This window comes from Podarcis cretensis (assembly GCF_951804945.1).
Source record: "Podarcis cretensis genome assembly, chromosome: 2".
Classification (NCBI taxonomy): domain Eukaryota; kingdom Metazoa; phylum Chordata; class Lepidosauria; order Squamata; family Lacertidae; genus Podarcis; species Podarcis cretensis.
The window spans coordinates 6,502,302-6,521,312 of NC_137171.1; the positions used below are offsets into that span (position 1 = coordinate 6,502,302).

The 19,011-nt window shown below is 43.8% G+C and overlaps 3 protein-coding genes across 3 annotated transcripts in view; 2 read left to right on the forward strand and 1 right to left on the reverse strand.

Moving 5' to 3' along the window:
• Positions 1-4,524, reverse strand: part of PRIM1 (DNA primase subunit 1) — a 151,463-nt gene extending 146,939 nt beyond the window's left edge. Inside the window, exons 1-2 of the mRNA XM_079966754.1 lie at positions 4,492-4,524; positions 3,912-4,341 (exon numbers count right to left, since the gene is read on the reverse strand). Coding sequence (XP_079822880.1) covers positions 3,912-4,224 — 313 coding nt within the window. The 5' untranslated portion in view covers positions 4,225-4,341; positions 4,492-4,524. The remainder of the gene's footprint in view (positions 1-3,911; positions 4,342-4,491) is intronic.
• LOC307210720 (retinol dehydrogenase 7-like) overlaps positions 1-19,011 on the forward strand; it is a 149,893-nt gene that overhangs the window by 57,947 nt on the left and 72,935 nt on the right. The gene's annotated exons all lie outside the window — the stretch shown is intronic.
• The window catches only part of LOC307210722 (17-beta-hydroxysteroid dehydrogenase type 6-like), a 110,384-nt gene that overhangs the window by 44,005 nt on the left and 47,368 nt on the right, over positions 1-19,011 (forward strand). The window lies entirely within an intron of this gene.

The following is a 19,011-nucleotide window of genomic DNA, read 5'->3' on the forward strand; positions in this document are numbered from 1 at the left end:
TCAAAGGATATATAATATAATTTGCTTTTTTGTCTTTTTTGCTTTTTATGAGAGTCGGGAAATTGGTGGAAGGGAATTGTTTTCGACCTTAGAAAAATGTTTTAAGAATAAGTATTGGTACATAGGTTTGAATGAGCTTTAAGATTGTACAAAGTAAAAGTGGTTTTTTAAAAAATAAATAAATTAAATTGTTTAAATGAAAATAAGGTTGGAAGGATTTGCAGAAATAACAATTTGAACTAGAATACAAAAATGGGAGGTGTGAGGAGGTCAAGGAAATAAGTTAAGGAGGAAAGTTCTGTAAAGGTTTAATCTGCTTTTGTTGTTGTTGTTTTTTAAGTGAGTGTATTTTTTTCATTTTTTTGATGTTGTTATACTCTTTGTTTTTTGTTTTTTGTATCTTTTCTTCTTTTCTCTTTGTAATTCTTAAACTTTGAATAAATATATTTATTTTTTTAAAAAAATCAATTTGCACAGCAGCCACCTGATTTTCTGCATGCTGTCAGAGAATGGAGTCTGTAGTTTGGGCCTACGTTTTGCACAGGTTGGTTAGGAGATTTTATAGGGATTTTGCTAGTGAAAAAGATAAAATTAATAAGACATGATACGTGTGGAATATAGCATATATGGAACACTGAGAGGGTGTTTATGAGAGGGTGATGAGAGGAATAACTAAGAAAGAGGGGTTTGTATCATTAATAAATGATTTATATCATTTATTAACAATAGTACAATAATCTCCCTTCTTGTCTCAGTCTCAGCAGCCACTGTGGAGAAATTATCTTAATCTTTAGATTGAATCAGGCAGCATTTCTGAAGAAAGGGAACACATATCTCCTCCTTCTGAGTCATTTTCCTGGTGTGGATTGCAGCTCCTCCCAGCTGCTCTTAGGAGGAAAAATTCAGAGTCCAGCATCACCTGCTTGTCAGTTAAAGTTACCATTTTGTACCATCACTTACGGCTTTTCATATATGTGCTTTAAAGAGCAGCTTGATCTGTGGACATTATCAGGTGTCAATGTTTCTCTTCACACCACAAGGAGCTTCACCTGCTGATGTCACAGAATAAGCTGCTGTCAAAGGCACAAAGCAAATGTCTTTCAGATCAGTTGGCAACCCTAGAAGCTTCTTATAGAGGTTGAATTAAGCTGATTGCATAGTTTTTGTAAAATTTTACTCACTGATATTTGGATTCTTTCTTTTTTTTAAAAAAAAATTATTAATCCAATAAAATCACAATACAAACAAATAAAACCAAATTACTTTCCGAATTTTTAAAAAAATTCAGAAGGATTTCCCATGTTTCGGATGTCTGGGGAAATTGTCTCACACTTTTTTCCCTGCTTCATTTGAAGATGAGTGACACCGTGAGCTCTCAAGTTGTTTAAGAAGCTGTTATTCCAAAGTTTTTTGTACAAAATCAACATGATAGGGTATATTTCACTTTCAGCAATCATTTATCAGTTGATCGGCTTTTTCCAGAGTCCACACCCCCCCCCCGGGCCCTAGGGGGGGCCTGCCAAATGCCAGCTTCACCTTCACTTTCACCTTTTATAATATAAAAAAATTCCTTCCAGTAGCACCTTAAAGACCAACTAAGTTAGTTCTTGGTATGAGCTTTCGTGTGCATGCACACTTCTTCAGATACACTGAAACAGAAGTCACCAGACCCTTCTATATAGTGAGAAGGTGGGGAGGGGTATTACTCAGAAGGGTGGTGGGATTGGGTGATTGGCAGATAGCTGTGATGAGCCTGTTGACGACTCTTAACGACTGCAATAGGTCTTACAGGAAAAAGCAAGGAGTGAGAAGGTGAAAAATGGCTTTGTCATGTATAATGAGATAAGAATCCAATGTCTTTGTTCAGACCAGGTCTCTCCAGACACTCTTGCAACTTCTGTCATTGCCCTCTGTCAAATGAGCACAGCACTGAAGTGGAGGATAGTATGGAGCCCTGGGAATCAATTTGCACAGCAGCCACCTGATTTCCCTGCATGCTGTCAGAGAATGGAGTCTGTAGTTTGGGCCTACGTTTTGCACAGGTTGGTTAGGAGATTTTATAGGGATTTTGCTGTAAAATTAATAAGACATAATACGTGTAGAATATAGCATGTATGGAACACTGAGAGGGTGTTTATGAGTGGGTGATGAGAGAAATAACTAAGAAAGAGCGGTTTGTATCATTAATAAATGATTTATATCATTTATTAACAATAGTACAATAATCTCCCTTCTTGTCTCAGTCTCAGCAGCCACTGTGGAGAAATTATCTTAATCTTTAGATTGGATCAGGCAGCATTTCTGAAGAAAGGGTAGCACATATCTCCTCCTTCTGAGTCATTTTCCTGGTGTGGATTGCAGCTCCTCCCAGCTGCTCTTAGGAGGAAAGATTCAGAGTCCAGCATCACCTGCTTGTCATTTAAAGTTACCATTTTGTACCATCACTTACGGCTTTTCATATATGTGCTTTAAAGAGCAGCTTGATCTGTGGACATTATCAGGTGTCAATGTTTCTCTTCACACCACAAGGAGCTTCACCTGCTGATGTCACAGAATAAGCTGCTGTCAAAGGCACAAAGCAAATGTCTTTCAGATCAGTTGGCAACCCTAGAAGCTTCTTATAGAGGTTGAATTAAGCTGATTGCATAGTTTTTGTAAAATTTTACTCACTGATATTTGGATTCTTTCTTTCTTTTTTTAAAAAAATATTAATCCAATTAAATCACAATACAAACAAATAAAACCAAATTACTTTCCGAATTTTTAAAAAAATTCAGAAGGATTTCCCATGTTCCGGATGTCTGGAAAAATTGTCTCACACTTTTTCCCCTGCTTCATTTGAAGATGAATGATGCCGTGAGCTCTCAAGTTGTTTAAGAAGCTGTTATTCCAAAGTTTTTTTTTGTAGAAAATCAACATGATAGGGTATATTTCACTTGCAGCAATCATTTATCAATTGATCGGCTTTTTCCAGAGTCCATACCTCCCCCCCCGGGCCTTGGGGGGGGGGCTGCCAAATGCCAGTTTGACCTTCACCTTCACCTTTTATAAAAATACATGCAAACAAATGCACTGTTTTTTTGTGAAACATTTCCCATATTGTAGTCTCAAAATTTTTTGCCCAACTCCCTCAGAAGGAAGTTTTTCCTTCTGCAACACAGCTAATGGATACCATTTTCTCAACTCCTTTATCTTTTGCTAAGTCAAATTAGAACTTCAAACGAGGGCTGCACAGCCAGATAACTAATTACAATTGGAAATCCGCCTGTATTCCGTTTAATGTTTGTTCTTTCTTGGTGAAGTTTGGCATAGAAGAGTAGATGTAGATATATAGAAGGAAAAATAACCACGCACCTCACATTAATGAAAACACAACAATAGAGTCCTTTTCAAAACCTTGACATCCAAATTTTGGTTTGTTTAGCAGATCTTTTTTATCTCCTTTCCAGAACATGCCTGTTTCTTAGTCCAAGCTTTCATAATTTTGAGAACACAGGGATCCCCAGCTCATGAGACTGTTTCTGGAAGGTTCCCAGTTTTTGCCGTGGTCATCACCCTGCCCCCCTGCCCCCACATCTTGTTGCGGAGGGCAGATAATGGACGATCTGAGGGTGGCGCAGCCTCCCCTACCTGGGGGGGGGGCAGCAGGGCTAATTACCTTCATATTAACCCTGAATTACTGGCAAGACTGAGGGTTCGATCTCTTGGGAGGCAGCCATATCTCACGGCTGGAAACCAGAAGCCTGGATTAATTGTTTCTAATAACTTCTTTGAATAGTACTCGTTCATTTGATATATGGGGAGTCACTTTGGCCACATTTTGTGGGAAAGTGGAGTAAAGATAAGCAGATGATGATACAGATAATGCCTGGCCGGATCCAGAGCATGGAAACAACAGAACAAAAAGCTACCTTTGTTCCCCACTTGTTCTTTCACCCACTCCGTCGCTGCCGCCACACTCTCCTTACTGGTGACATCCAGAATGGTGGTTTTCAAGCGCTCTGAGGTGACCTTGTCCAGCTGCTCTGCCCCCTTCTGGGTGGTACAGGTTGCCAACACCCGCAGACCCCGGGCATCCAGCTGCCTGGCAAGTAGGTTTCCAAAGCCAGCGGAACAGCCGGTGATGAAGACATATTTCTCTGTCAGGTTCTCCACCGTCTGTCTCTCCTGGTACCATCGGCGAAGGAAGTAAAGCCCCAGCAGGGCAGCCAGGTAGAGCCACATGGCTGAAACCTGCAGGGAATAAGCTTGCAAGAGTGAGGGCACACAGGGACCTAGCAAGCCTTGGAGAAACCAAATCCCAACCCCTGGTCCACCATGAAGCTCACTGCTCTATTTAGCCTCCCTCGCAGTGTTATTGAGGGGAAGGAGAAATGAAGCAATGAGCTGCTTGCAGCAGAGGCAAGCTAAAACAAGTATAAACAATAGCTCTAGCTAGCTGCTTATTCACTGAACAACCAAATGAAGAGGAACAGAATGATCCTTAATAACTGAACAGCTTAATAAAGAGGAACAGTATGATCCTATCTACATCTATAGAAATAAGCAACTCTGCGGTCATATATTGTGCAAGCCCAGCATCAGCATCCAACAGGTCATATGCCTTATTTTGCCATCACTGCACTACATATTGCACTTGCTCAAGGTCCAATCCCCAATTTGTTTTGTTTGTTAATTTTATTTTTTGAGTTTTCAGTTTTTACCAAAGATATGAAATGTAGTACATCTTCAGAATAAAAACATAATTTGACTTCCCTCCTCCAGTTTCCACCAGACACATGAACTGCCTCGCTGTCTGCTGTTTAGTACAAGTTACTTCGCTTATACAATTTACATTCATGTCAGTGTAAAGGAATCATCAGATCCAAAAAAGTTATTGATTACATGGCATTTGCAGACTTGGGGATGCCTCTTCTTTATTCAGTCTAAGAAGCTCGCGCCTGGCCCCAAATCTGGAGGGAATAAGGGGCTGGGGGACGCTAGATGGAAAGACCCTGCACGATTCTGGCACTCTCCAAAGCTGTCTCCGGGAGCGATAAGTCTCCATTTCTTAAGCAGCTGGTTAAGGAACAACATTGGGCACATGCTCCAGCGGCAAGGAAAACAGCGAAAAGCCGCATGACAAAGGAGATCACAGAAAGGAAGAAACTACCCTTTTTTCTCCCCCTTTCTTTTTCTTTTTCTTTTAACCCCCTCTTTGTTAACCCCTTCCTCCTCCCCCTCTCTCTCCCTTTCTTTTTTTTTTTTAAAAAAAATTAAACATCTTTTTTATCCCCCCCATATACCTACTTTTATCACTCTTCTTTTTAAAAGAGGGGCCACCGCTGCTGCAGCCACCCTTTACTTGAATTTTAATTGTTGTTTCTACCTTTTCTACACTATTTAAAGACACCCTTTTCCACACACACACACCCCAACTTAAATCTCATTTTATTTTCACCTCAAACTCCCCTCTTAAGAATTAAAATGGCAGTACCCAGAAAAGAGCCCTGAAACAACACAGGTCATTTCCTGGGACTGCCACTTCGCCCCAGACTTTCCACTCTCTTTTACCTATGCTCTTCGTACCTTACTCATTTTTTAAAATAAAATAACTTTATATATATATATATAAACACACAAAAACACATTTTTTAAAAACCTTTAATTCTCATTTTTATCTTCTACCCGTACCATTTTAATTATTATTATTATTTACAAACAAAAGATAATAATAATAATTAGGGGGAAATAGTTTTTTTTTTAAAAAAAACAACAACATCAACAACACACACACACAATTCCCCCCCCCCCCTTTTTAGAGCCCTTTCTATTCTAATTGTCAGCTTCTTCTTGAGGGGGGAATCCTTCGCCCCCCTGCTACGACCACCACTCCCTTTTAAAACAAAAAAATTCTCCATATCACTGCTATTGCTATTGATACTCTCCCCCTCAACTCTCCCCTTTTATTTTTCTCTTCCTTTTTTCTCTCCCCTCTCTCTCTCTCTCTCTCTTCACCCCTCCTTATTTTTTCCTTCTATCCCACCTTTCACTTTCCATCCCCAATTTTGTTTTCTATCCCCTTTACTTTAAAAAATCAAACCCCTCCTTTTTTAGCCTGAAACTTGAGGCAGATGACTTGGAGAGGGCTCACAGAGCCCTAAAACCTATGCCAAAACCCAGCGCCCCCCCAAGAGACATCATTGTATGCTTCACACGCTACAAAAAGAAGGAAGAGGTATGGAACTACCTCAGAAACTCAACCAACCTTCAATATGGAGAAACCCCCATTCTGGCCTTACAGGACTTATCCCAGGATACCCTAAACCAGAGGAAAAGCCTGCGCCCATTCACCCAGCGTCTCCAACAAGCAGGGATCAAATACCGATGGGGCTTCCCCTTCCGCCTCATTGTAACAACTAATACAACACAACACACGGCCACCAACATATCTGAGGCCCTGCAACTACTAAAGAACCTTGAACTCGACCTCCCACCGGAATGGCAACCGACAAACCCACCAAGTGACAGCCCCAACCACGAGGAAACAACCACGAGGAAACAACAGCAAACAACTGGACGACGGTACAGAAGAAAAAGAAACAACAGAAGCGGCACAACAACGCAAACCAATACAGACAAGCATCACGCTCAGAATCGTCCCGCCGGCCATACGACACAAGAAACCAGACCAAGATTAACCAAACCAATTCATCGCAGATGGACAACCCTACAACAACAACAATAACCCCATCTGAATGAAGCAACCAGGAAAAAACCACAAACTGAAGGACTGGTGATTCCCCCCCCTTTTCCCCCTCTCTCCCCCCCAAAACATAGATTTAGTTAACACCATCAACATCCCCCCCCAGCCCCGCACCCCCACAGAAATCCTCACCCCAACACCAGTCCAGACGACCTCAACCACATTTCCCATCACCCACACCTTCAACATCCCCACACTCCATACTAAGGAAAAACAACTCCAACCTTAATAACACAACCCACAATCAGGCTAAAATCTGATACCCAACCAGCACTATGGTGGCACCAGAGCGTACCAGCACCCACATCCCCACCCCAACACACCAACAATGTTGCTCAAAACATTGGCAACATTGCTTATGAACCTTATACTTGACAGCGACGTTACAAAGTCACTTCACACTGTCTCGCTGATCACCCCCCCATCGCAAACAACAGGGGGGATAGCCTGCCCTTGAACACGGCCCTCCACACCAGCTGAGACCTAGGACCAACCGGCTAAATGCCAGATGGCCCAAAATACCCCAAACAAACACCTATATGACTACATATAGGAAACTCTCCACAACTTACCCCCTACTCTTTAACCCAAATCTTACTCTAATCCCACTAACCCCCCACCCACCACACCCTAGGTCAGCGCAACCCCACTGGTTCTTTAAACAACACAAAGAGAGAGACACAAGACAACCTGAACGGGTTGGTAGGGAATCGCCCCACATAAGCAAGATGGCTAACGTAAAAGCAATTACATTAAATGTGAGGGGGCTGGGAAACCCCATCAAAAGAAAGTGCATCACCTCATACATAAACACCATGAAACCACACATCACCTTCCTACAAGAAATACACAACCCACCCAAAGGCAGCAAACTCCTGAGCAACCCCCGCTTCAGTCAACAGTGGGTCGCACGAGGCTCAGGGAAAGCACGTGGTGTAGCCATAATACTTAGTAGAGACCTGAACTTCACTGCCACAACAGTCCTCAAGGACAAAAAAGGCAGATTCATTTTCGCTAAAGGGACACTAGACGGCAAAATCAAACTGACAATCGTCTCCATATATGCCCCAAACGCGAAACAATTAGAATTCTTCCAGAAGACACTAAACAAATTCCTCTCCTTCTCTGAAGGGGAAGCAATCCTAGGAGGGGACCTCAATCTAAATATGAAAGGTATATCCCTGAAAGATATCCACCCTACAACCCCATGGGCAACCTTCCTCCAAAGGAAACCTCCAACAACTAGGAACTCTTACAAATTACTAAAATTGCTAAAGAACAGGGGTCTCTACAACATCTGGGGTGAGCAAAACCCGGGAGACATCAGCCATACATTCCAATCGGGATGCCATGATACAGTGTCCAGACTGGACAGCATTCTACTCACACAGGGTCTGATCCCCTCAATGGAATCAACAAACATAGGTAACATTAAAATCACAGATCACGCCCCAGTAGAAGTCATCGTTAAAATAGGAGAAGGAACACAAACCACCCCATCATGGTCCTTCAGTCCCATCCTAACTACAAACAAACAAATTAGAGAGAGTCTCACAAAAACCCTCCAAAACTACTTCAAGGAAAACGATGTAGACAATATAACAACCCCCCTCCTATGGGACGCAATGAAAGCGGTCACCAGAGGAGCTTGCATAAAAGAGAAAACATTCCTTAAAAAACAAACCACCTCAAAAATTAGCAAAATAGAACAAGACATCACAGTCCTCTCATCACGCTACAAACAAACAGGATCTAAAAAACTCCTCAAACTTATAGAACAAAAAAGGAGAGAACTAGACTCCTTAGAAATCAACAAAACAATGATTAACATTCTATACTCTAAACAACGTTTCTATGAATATGGAGGGAAAAACTCCAGATTACTAGCAAATAGATGCAGGAAAAAAGCACTCAAAACAAGAATACACTGCATCACCAAAAAAGACGGCAACATAACATTCTCCCCCAAAGAAATAATCTCAGAATTTGCAGAATTCTACTCCAACCTATACACCTCCCATAACCCACCAGAGAGGGAAATCAAAAAATTTCTAGCAGGACTGACCATGCCTACCCTAAATGATGAGGAACAGGAATTCATGGACAGCCCTATCACCCCAGAGGAAATAGATGCGGTCCTCAAAAACCTGAAACCACACAAAGCCCCAGGCCCAGATGGCTTCACAGCAGAATTCTATAGGAAATTCAAAGAACCCTTGATGCCCTACATGACCCGCCTATTCAACAACATCATAAAAGGGGGCCCCATCCCCAAAACCTGGACCCACTCCAAAATAGTCTCCATCCCCAAACCACTAAAAGATAGCCTCAAAGTAGAATCATACCACCCAATCTCATTAATAAACCAAGACTACAAGATATTCACATCAATCTTGGCCAACCGCCTAAAAATCTTCCTACACAAGTTAATAGCCCCAGACCAGACTGGCTTTGTCCCTGGCCGCAATATAACAGACCCCATCAGGAAACTACTGAACCTGATCGAACACAGCAAGGCAACTAAACTCCCATTGACAATTATGTCCTTAGACATCCTCAAAGCCTTTGATTGCTTAGAGTGGAAATACATATTAGCAGTACTAACTAACATGAAATTTGGCCCCAACTTCCTACAAATCCTCAAACAAATATACTCCCAAGCCTCAGCAAGATGCAGAACTAATAATATGGATTCTAATACTATAGCTATCCAAAGAGGCACGAAACAAGGATGCCCACTGTCTCCCTTCTTATTTATCCTGGCTCTGGAACCCTTAGCAATCCGCATCCGAGCAGCCACAGACATCAAGGGAGTGGAAATAAAAGGCAGAACCTATAAATTAGGGCTCTTTGCAGATGACCTAATGGTCACAACACCAGACCCCATAAGCACAGCAACCTCCCTAATCAGAGAACTCAACACATTTGCAATGGTGTCGGGCCTACAGGTAAACTTCACAAAGTCAGAAGCTATGTGCTTCAACACCCCTCCTCACACCCAAAAAGAACTCACGAAGGTCACCAAAATAAAACTTTGCCACACCAAGTTCAGATACCTAGGGGTACAAATAACCAGAAACCTCAATAAATTGCACCTCCACAACTACAAGCCCCTGTGGCGACAAATTAACAAAGACCTAAAGAGATGGAATAACATGAATTTCACTCTCTCAGACAAAATAGCCATGATCAAAATGATCACACCCCCAAAACTAACCTACCTATTCCAAACCCTCCCAATCTGGATCCCCCCAACCCAACTCCGCAGTTGGCAGAGAAAACTACACTCTTTTATCTTCTCACATAAAAAACCAAGAATAAGCCCCAAATGCCTGCACCTCCCCACCTCAGAAGGAGGATGGGGAATCCCCAACATAGAAGCATATTACATTGCCAACCAAATACGTCATATAATCCCATACATACTAGAAGATGAGACAAAACAATGGGTACACCTAGAGAGGGACACAATTGAAAATACCTGCACCACAGCATACCCACTCCTCCCAAACAAACTAAAGAAAATTCCCACAACACTCAACAGGTACACACAGACCATGCTCAAAGCATGGAAAACACAAATAGGCAAACTATCCCCAACCCCATCCCCACTAATCCCCCTGGCGTACCACCCATTATTCCACCACGCAGCACAAAACCTCCAGATAAAAACCTAGCGAACCAAAGGCTTATATCGCCTAATAGACTTTTATAAAAATAACAAACCTTTGTCAACACAAGAAATACAAGACAAACTAGAAGACACCCAAATGCCCTGGTTAACACAACACCAACTACATGCCCTCTTAAACAACCCAACAGTAAAATTTGCAGCAACTAGGCCCCTGACAACCTTCGAAAACCTCCTCCTAACAACAAAGGGAAACAGTAAAGGGACGGTATCCGCAATATACAAAATACTACTCCAAAATCCCACAAACCCCCTAGACGCAATCAAAAAACAATGGGAGAATGACATAGGCTATGAGATTAACCCCACGCAATGGACCAGAATGTGGTCTAAACCTCCCTTTAAATCCATATCAACGAAAAGAAAAGAACTCACACTGAAACTCACCTACAGGTGGTACCTAACACCAAGGAAACTAGGGCTAATACGCCCAGGAACCTCACCAAAATGCTGGAGAGGGTCACCTCCACAGGCACATACCTCCACATGTGGTGGGAGTGTCCCAAAATCCAACTATTCTGGGCAACAGCCATACAAGAAATATGTAAAATAACTAAACAAGTATTAGATATCACCCCAGAATTGGCCCTACTAAACATCTTCCAAGACAACAACGCCCATTTACACCACAAAGAACTCATAACCCACCTACTTTCAGCAGCCAGAAACACCATAACCAGACACTGGAGAGACCTGTCAGGAGTAAGCATGGACCAATGGTACCAAATAGTATGGGAAACAGCCCTACTGGAAAAATTAACTAATAAACTGAAACTGACACGGGGACAAACAGAAGAAGACACCTTCACCCCGATATGGCTCCCCTTTATCACATACACAGCCCAACAAGACAATGACAATAATCCACCAACAGCATACAAATCAATATGGCTAACCTGATCCAAAACACCCACCCACCCCACTCACACACGAAAACAAAGATCACCACAGCCAATCACAAACAAACAATCACACCCTAGGCCAACCCCAAACTCTCTCACCACCAAAGGAACACAAGTGAACAACACAAACAACGCTGACACCAAACTCAACATACATTAAGCATAATAGAAACACCACCACCTGACCCCAGCCCCATCCATCTTCCCTCCCTCCACCCCCTTTCTTTTTCCTTTTTTTTCCCTTCTCCCCCTAATGCCTCAACAAATGAAACGGATTTGTAAAAATGTTACATGGGGGGAAAAAAATACGAGGCATTACACTTCTGTAAAACAAGAAAATCCTAAATAAAATATTAAAAAAATAAATAAAGATCAAACCAGTTTTTCAGTGGTGCATCTGTGTGGTGTGAGAGAAATCCTCACTGAGTAGGACATTACATTGCAACAGATAAACATTTTAATAGACTTCTACTCTAGAATTCCAATTGTAATGCAATAAAATACATTGTATATATAAAGATATAAAAGTAGAAATAAACTACAATTAAAAATCGCTGAGCACCCTACCATGGTCAAGCAAGACCTTCAGCAATTCTCAAGTTGTCTGTGGGAAGAAAAGTATCAGAACCACTGGTTTTGTTGTTTAGTCGTTTAGTCGTGTCCGACTCTTCGTGACCCCATGGACCAGAGAACGCCAGGCACTCCTGTCCTCCACTGCCCCCCGCAGCTTGGTCAGACTCATGCTGGTAACCTCGAAAACACTATCCAACCATCTCGTCCTCTGTCGCCCCCTTCTCCTTTTGCCCTCCATCTTTCCCAACATCAGGGTCTTCTCCAGGGAGTCTTCTCTTCTCATGAGGTGGCCAAAGTACTGGAGCCTCAGCTTCACAATCTGTCCTTCCAGTGAGCACTCAGGGCTGGTTTCCTTCAGAATGGAGAGGTTTGATCTTCTTGCAGTCCATGGGACTCTCAAGAGTCTCCTCCAGCACCATAATTCAAAAGCATCAATTCTTCGGCGATCAGCCTTCTTTATGGTCCAGCTCTCACTTCCATACATCACTACTGGGAAAACCATAGCTTTAACTATACGGACCTTTGTTGGCAAGGTGATGTCTCTACTTCTCAAGATGCTGTCTAGGCCTGTCATTGCCATTCTCCCAAGAAGCAGGCGTCTTTTAATTTCGTGGCTGCTGTCAGCATCTGCAGTGATCATGGAGCCCAAGAAAGTAAAATCTCTCACTGCCTCCATTTCTTCCCCTTCTATTTGCCAGGAGGTGATGGGACCAGTAGCCATGATCTTCGTTTTTTTGATGTTGAGCTTCAGACCATATTTTGCACTCTCCTCTTTCACCCTCAATAAAAGGTTCTTTAATTCCTCCTCACTTTCTGCCATCAAGGTTGTGTCATCTGCATATCTGAGGTTGTTGATATTTCTTCCGGCAATCTTAATTCCGGCTAGGGATTCATCCAGCCCAGCCTTTCGCATGATGAATTCTGCATATAAGTTAAATAAGCAGGGAGACAAAATGCAGCCTTGTCGTACTCCTTTCCCAATTTTGAACCAGTCAGTTGTTCCATATCCAGTTCTAACTGTAGCTTCTTGTCCCACATAGAGATTTCTCAGGAGACAGATGAGGTGATCAGGCTCTCCCATTTCTTTAAGAACTTGCCATAGTTTGCCATGATCGACACAGTCAAAGGCTTTTGCATAGTCAATGAAGCAGAAGTAAATGTCTTTCTGGAACTCTCTAGCTTTCTCCATAATCCAGCGCATGTTTGCAATTTGGTCTCTGGTTCCTCTGCCTCTTCTAAATCCAGCTTGCACTTCTGGGAGTTCTCGGTCCACATACTGCTTGAGCCTTCCTTGTAGAATTTTAAGCATAACCTTGCTAGCGTGAGAAATTAGTGCAATTGTGCGATAGTTGGAGCATTCTTTGGCACTGCCCTTCTTTGGGATTGGGATGTAGACTGATCTTCTCCAATCTTCTGGCCACTGCTGAGTTTTCCAAACTTGCTGGCATATTGAGTGTAGCACCTTAACAGCATCATCTTTTAAAATTTTAAATAGTTCAGCTGGAATACCATCACTTCCACTGGCCTTGTTATTTGCAGTGCTTTCTAAGGCCCATTTGACTTCACTCTCCAGGATGTCTGGCTCAAGGTCAGCAACCACACTACCTGGGGTATATGAGACATCCGTTTCTTTCTGGTATAATTCCTCGGTGTATTCTTGCCACCTCTTCTTGATGTCTTCTGCTTCTGTTAGGTCCTTTCCACTTTTGTCCTTTATTATGGAAATCTTTGTACGAAATGTTCCTTTCATATCTCCAATTTTCTTGAACAGATCTCTGGTTCTTCCCATTCTATTGCTTTCCTCTATTTCTTTGCATTGCTTGTTTAAGAAGGTCTTCTTGTCTCTCCTTGCTATTCTTTGGAAATCTGCATTCAATTTCCTGTATGTTTCACGATCTCCCTTGCATTTTGCTTGCCTTCTCTCCCCCGCTATTTGTAAGGCCTCATTGGACAGCCACTTTGCTTTCTTGCATTTCCTTTTCATTGGGATGGTTTTCGTTGCTGCCTCCTGTATAATGTTACGAGCCTCCATCCATAGTTCTTCAGGCACTCTGTCCACCAAATCTAAATCCTTAAACCTGTTCCTCACCTCCACTGTGTATTCATAAGGGATTTGACTTAGATTGTATCTTACCGGCCCAGTGGTTTTTCCTACTTTCTTCAGTTTAAGCTTGAATTTTGCTATAAGAAGCTGATGATCTGAGCCACAGTCAGCTCCAGGTCTTGTTTTTGCTGACTGTATAGAGCTTCTCCATCTTTGGCTGCAGAGAATATAATCAATCTGATTTCGATGCTGCCCATCTGGTGATGTCCATGTGTAGAGTCGTCTCTTGTGTTGTTGGAAAAGCGTGTTTGTGATGACCAGCTTGTTCTCTTGACAGAACTCTATTAGCCTTTGCCCTGCTTCGTTTTGATCTCCAAGGCCAAACTTGCCAGTTGTTCCTTTTATCTCTTGACTCCCTACTTTAGCATTCCAATCCCCTATAATGAGAAGAACATCCTTCTTTGGTGTCACTTCTATAAGGTGTTGTAAGTCTTCATAGAATTGGTCAATTTCAGTTTCTTCAGCACCTGTAGTTGGTGCATAAACTTGGATTACTGTGATGTTAAAAGGTCTGCCTTGGATTCGTATTGAGATCATTCTATCATTTTTGAGATTGCATCCCAGTACAGCTTTTGCCACTCTTTTGTTGACTATGAGGGCCACTCCATTTCTTTTACGGGTTTCTTGCCCACAGTAGTAGATATGATGGTCATCCGAACTGAATTCACCCATTCCCGTCCATTTTAGTTCACTGATGCCCAGGATGTCAATATTTATTCTTGCCATCTCATTTTTGACCACCTCCAACTTACCCAGGTTCATGGTTCTTACATTCCAGGTTCCTATGCAATATTTTTCTTTACAGCATTGGACTTTCCTTTCGCTTCCAGGCATATCCGCAACTGAGCGTCCTTTCGGCTTTGGCCCAGCCGCTTCATCAGCTCTGGATCTACTTGTACTTGCCCTCCGCTCTTCCCCAGTAGCATGTTGGACGCCTTCCGACCTGAGGGGCTCATCTTCCAGCGTCATAACTTTTATATGCCTGTTGTCTTTGTCCATGGAGTTTTCTTGGCAGGGATACTGGAGTGGCTTGCCGGTTCCTCCTCCAGGTGGATCACGTTTGGTCAAAACTCTTCACTATGACCTGTTCATCTTGGGTGCCCTGCTCGGCATAGTTCATAGCTTCTCTGAGTTCTTCAAGCCCCTTCGCCACGGCAAGGCAGTGATCCATGAAGGGGAACCACTGGTTTAGAACTTCAGAAAAGAGAAACAACGGAACATTGTTAATAGTGCAAAGACTTCCTTGGTTCATTTGGAGAACTGACATGTTTCTTCAGCATCTTCTACACGGCTTGTGCTGGTTTGGGCCAGATGCATCTCCACAGGAAGTCAAGAATGGAGGCTGGCAAGTAAGAGAGAGGAACGTATAAGAGTTTGGCATCCCAGCCTGGACAATAGCGGATGCGAGGGGAGCAGGAGGTCAGGGCATGTTCTATAGAGTCCGTGACCTGTTGAAAGTTGCTGCTGCCGGTGAAGTGGCAGAATTTTAATAATTTGAGACCTGTGTGTGGGATAGAGGAAAGAAAAGAAAACTTAGTGATGCAAAAACATGTATGTATTTATTTTGCATTTATTGATTTGATTTCTATGCTGCCCTATACCTCCGCAGGAGATAGCCTAAATATTTTGGGTTCTGAAGGGATAGGTTAGCTTCTGGATTTCTCTGCCTAGGAGGTCTAAATCTAAGGAGGAGCATTGGGAGCATTTTCTGTTGCTTTAAGACGGAACCAGGATTAGACATGGTCAATCTGTGTTTCAGGCTGTAGGTGGGGCTTGAGAGTTGTATGTAGGTGAGGCTTGCATACGCCGGGTTCAGGGGCAGGCAACCCAGGCTCTGTCTCTGTCTCGGGCAGGGCCGGATTTAGGCTTGATGAGGCCCTAGGCTACTGAAGATATTGGGGCCCTTTATATGTCCAGTTGTCCTTTGTCAACAACAAATTGTCACTGTTTTTTGTGTTGAATATATTCTATATGGTAATTTATGGACCTAACAGGTATCTAAAGCCATTTGCACATAACAAAATAAGTATTTTATTGTAGTATTTTATTTTATTAGTTTTTTATCTTATATTTTGGAAATGTCCATCTAGGTTTTTTCCCTTTAAATTTTTTTTGGGGCCCCAAGAGAGTGGGACCCTAAGCAATAGCGTGTTTAGCTATGGATTTGGAAACCAGCAATTTAGCCTGGTGGGTCTCATGGTCTCCCCCCCTCTCTCTCTCTCTGTGTGTGTGTTACACTGCAACAGTGTGACTTATTAGCACATGCTTTAATTGCAGGCTTTCTGGCTATGTCAGGCATTTCCCGCACTGATTTTTGGTTGGGAGGATCGCCCGGGTTGGGTGGGAAGGAGACCGGGATTCTATAACCTGTGGAGAACCCTTCCCAGAGATAGGCCACTGCTGTTTTATTGGGGTATGATTCTAATAGGGTTTTTAACGGGTGTAATTTGATAGGTGAGAACACTAGGTCAAGGGCGACATTATTGGCGGTTCCCTGCATTTCCCTGTGGGTGTCCGGAGGTACCCCTGGGGCCTTGGTGAGAGTACCCCCTGCTGCCCCGAAAGGGCTGCCTTCCTTTAATGCAGGCAGAGCCCGGGTGACTACCGAGGCACCTTTCGCATTCGTGGGCATACTTACAAGCCGGTCAGGAACAGACCCCCCTGTTGAAGTCCCAGCATTGTCGACGCCGCTTAGGCTCCACCTTTCCCTTTTTAGGAGAATCCTGAGATTTCTTTTCAACATATGGACCTACATGATCCATCCAATAGTTCTGGTCCCTCAGTTCCCAGCAAGTGGATGGCAGAAGTGACGCATTTCTACGAAAATCCTCGTCATAAGATAAGGCAGCATTCTCCCCTGCTATTGTGAAGGCCCGTCTCACGTGTGCCATGTGTGCTATAAGATGCATAGCCCGCTTGCGATAAGCCGTGGAAACTACACCCATAAAGACCTGGTAACCATCTAACCAATTATCGAAAGTGTGTTCCGCCCGGGGGGGTCCTATATCTCCGTTTCCCATAATTACGTTTTTTCTCCCCTTTACCAGTCATCTTAGTCAGGGGGAGGAGAGTGAATATGTCAATGTAATCCCCGTTGAGTATTTTAGTCCTCTTCTTCTTAGATAAATGATTGCCTAGTATAAAATCAGTGGACACACTGGTGGATGGCTTTACATCTTCCACCAACACCCCCCTCTTTCCATTCCAGGGACCCGTTAAAGGACTTCTGGTGGGAATTAGCCGTCCTTTCATGCACCCACAAAGGGAGCCCAGAAATATCCTCGCGCTGGCTCTAGTAATCCTCCATGGGAGCGTCACTATCCGAATCTGAAGCGGAGGTACCTGACTCATCCTTGGAGTCCGACTTCCTGCTCTTCTTGCCTTTTTTCGCAGTGTGCTTCCTCTTGGACTTCCTTTTTCCACCCTGCTGAACAGCATCGGCAACCATTTGGACTGTGGCCGGGGTGTCTTGGCGTCCCTGTTGTTCCTCCTCGTCAGACGATCCAGAGTCCCCCTCCACCGTCGTGAGCTGCTGTGATGAATCCTGAAAGAGACTAGGCATACCTATGTCCTGATGAGAATTAGTATTGTTGGCTAGCCCAGGAGGAGCTCTGCCGCCTGAGGAACCCAAATTGGACCCAAGCAAGCGACAAAATAATCCTTCCGATGGGGCTACAGGGTAGCAGCCCACCAGCACAGAGAAAGCTCTGCCTGCACAGGCAGTGGTTTTATTTTGAAGGCAGTGGCTTTATATGAAGGTAACGGCCACCCTCTTAGCACGAGAGGCTATAATGAAACGGCTTAGCCGTTCCCAGCACCCGGCAGCTTAAAATTGCCGCTGAGATGCGATGCTGGCCAGGCCATGCCTCACCTAAAATGGCGGATCAGGTGGGCTCACTTAAAATGGCGGTGCCGGCAGATGTTGTCTTGGCAACAGCGTGGCTATAGGGATTTTAAACGGGGGACATTCCCCCCAAGGCACGCCGTAACGCGAATAAATTCAAATAACCAGATAAATTTCAACCCCGAATGAATTGCTAATTATGCTCGCCGATTGCCTCTCCCTAGGTGGCCACCGAAAACAAAGCCTGCCTGCACCACGTGGGTTTGCCCCGCACACAGTTAGCAAATTTTATGAAAAGTTAATCGGCAGGCAGCTGCTGCCTCACCTAAGATGGCCGCAGTTCAAGGGAAGGAAACCTCCGACCACGTGGGCTACCACAATGCAATGCTGCTCAAGCTACCACGGCAACCTTCAAAAATGATTATGCTGGCTAAAACCCCCAAACCTCAGGGGGCTGCTCTTTCCCCCGCTCCCGTCACAGCTCATGCAACCAAAACCATGCCCCCTTATAAGTTACCACTCCATGGAGAGGAGTTGAAGCTCCCAGACTGCAGGGAAACTGCTGGAAAATACCCGTGAAATTCGGACACTAGCTCCCGACTCGCGGAGGAGGCGGTTGCATTGAAATCAGCCTCGGTGAGCAGCGTCCGGTGCGACGAGGTCACTCGAACCTCCAGAATCCGGGTGCTGGTGGGTGGGCAATTATGAACGAAAACCTGCAACTTAAAACCCCCCCAGTGATTTCCGCTTTGATCCATAAAATAGGCTCCTAATGCAGCGACTCTTCGACCGTTGTCGGCGACTGCTCCGTCCCACGCGGCCGGGATGCGAACAGGACAGATCACGGAAGAACGGCGAAGCAAAACACTGGTAAAAACGTTCCAGGTATAGCGGAGGAAAGAGGAGGGGCCTTGGCTGAAGCCGGGTTAAGTGAGATGAGTGAGGTGAACGGGGATTCCCTTGTTCTCACAGGGGCTGGAGCCAGCCCCCGTGTGTGTGGGGGAGGGGTGTGAAGCCCGCAACCCCACCTCCTTTGCCAGCACAGAAGTGGCTTTTTCAATTACAATCCAATAATTGCCTCATTATAACAATACCAATTATAATACAATTATTAATACCAATGGTTCCAATGCTGAATTATATAATTTAGAT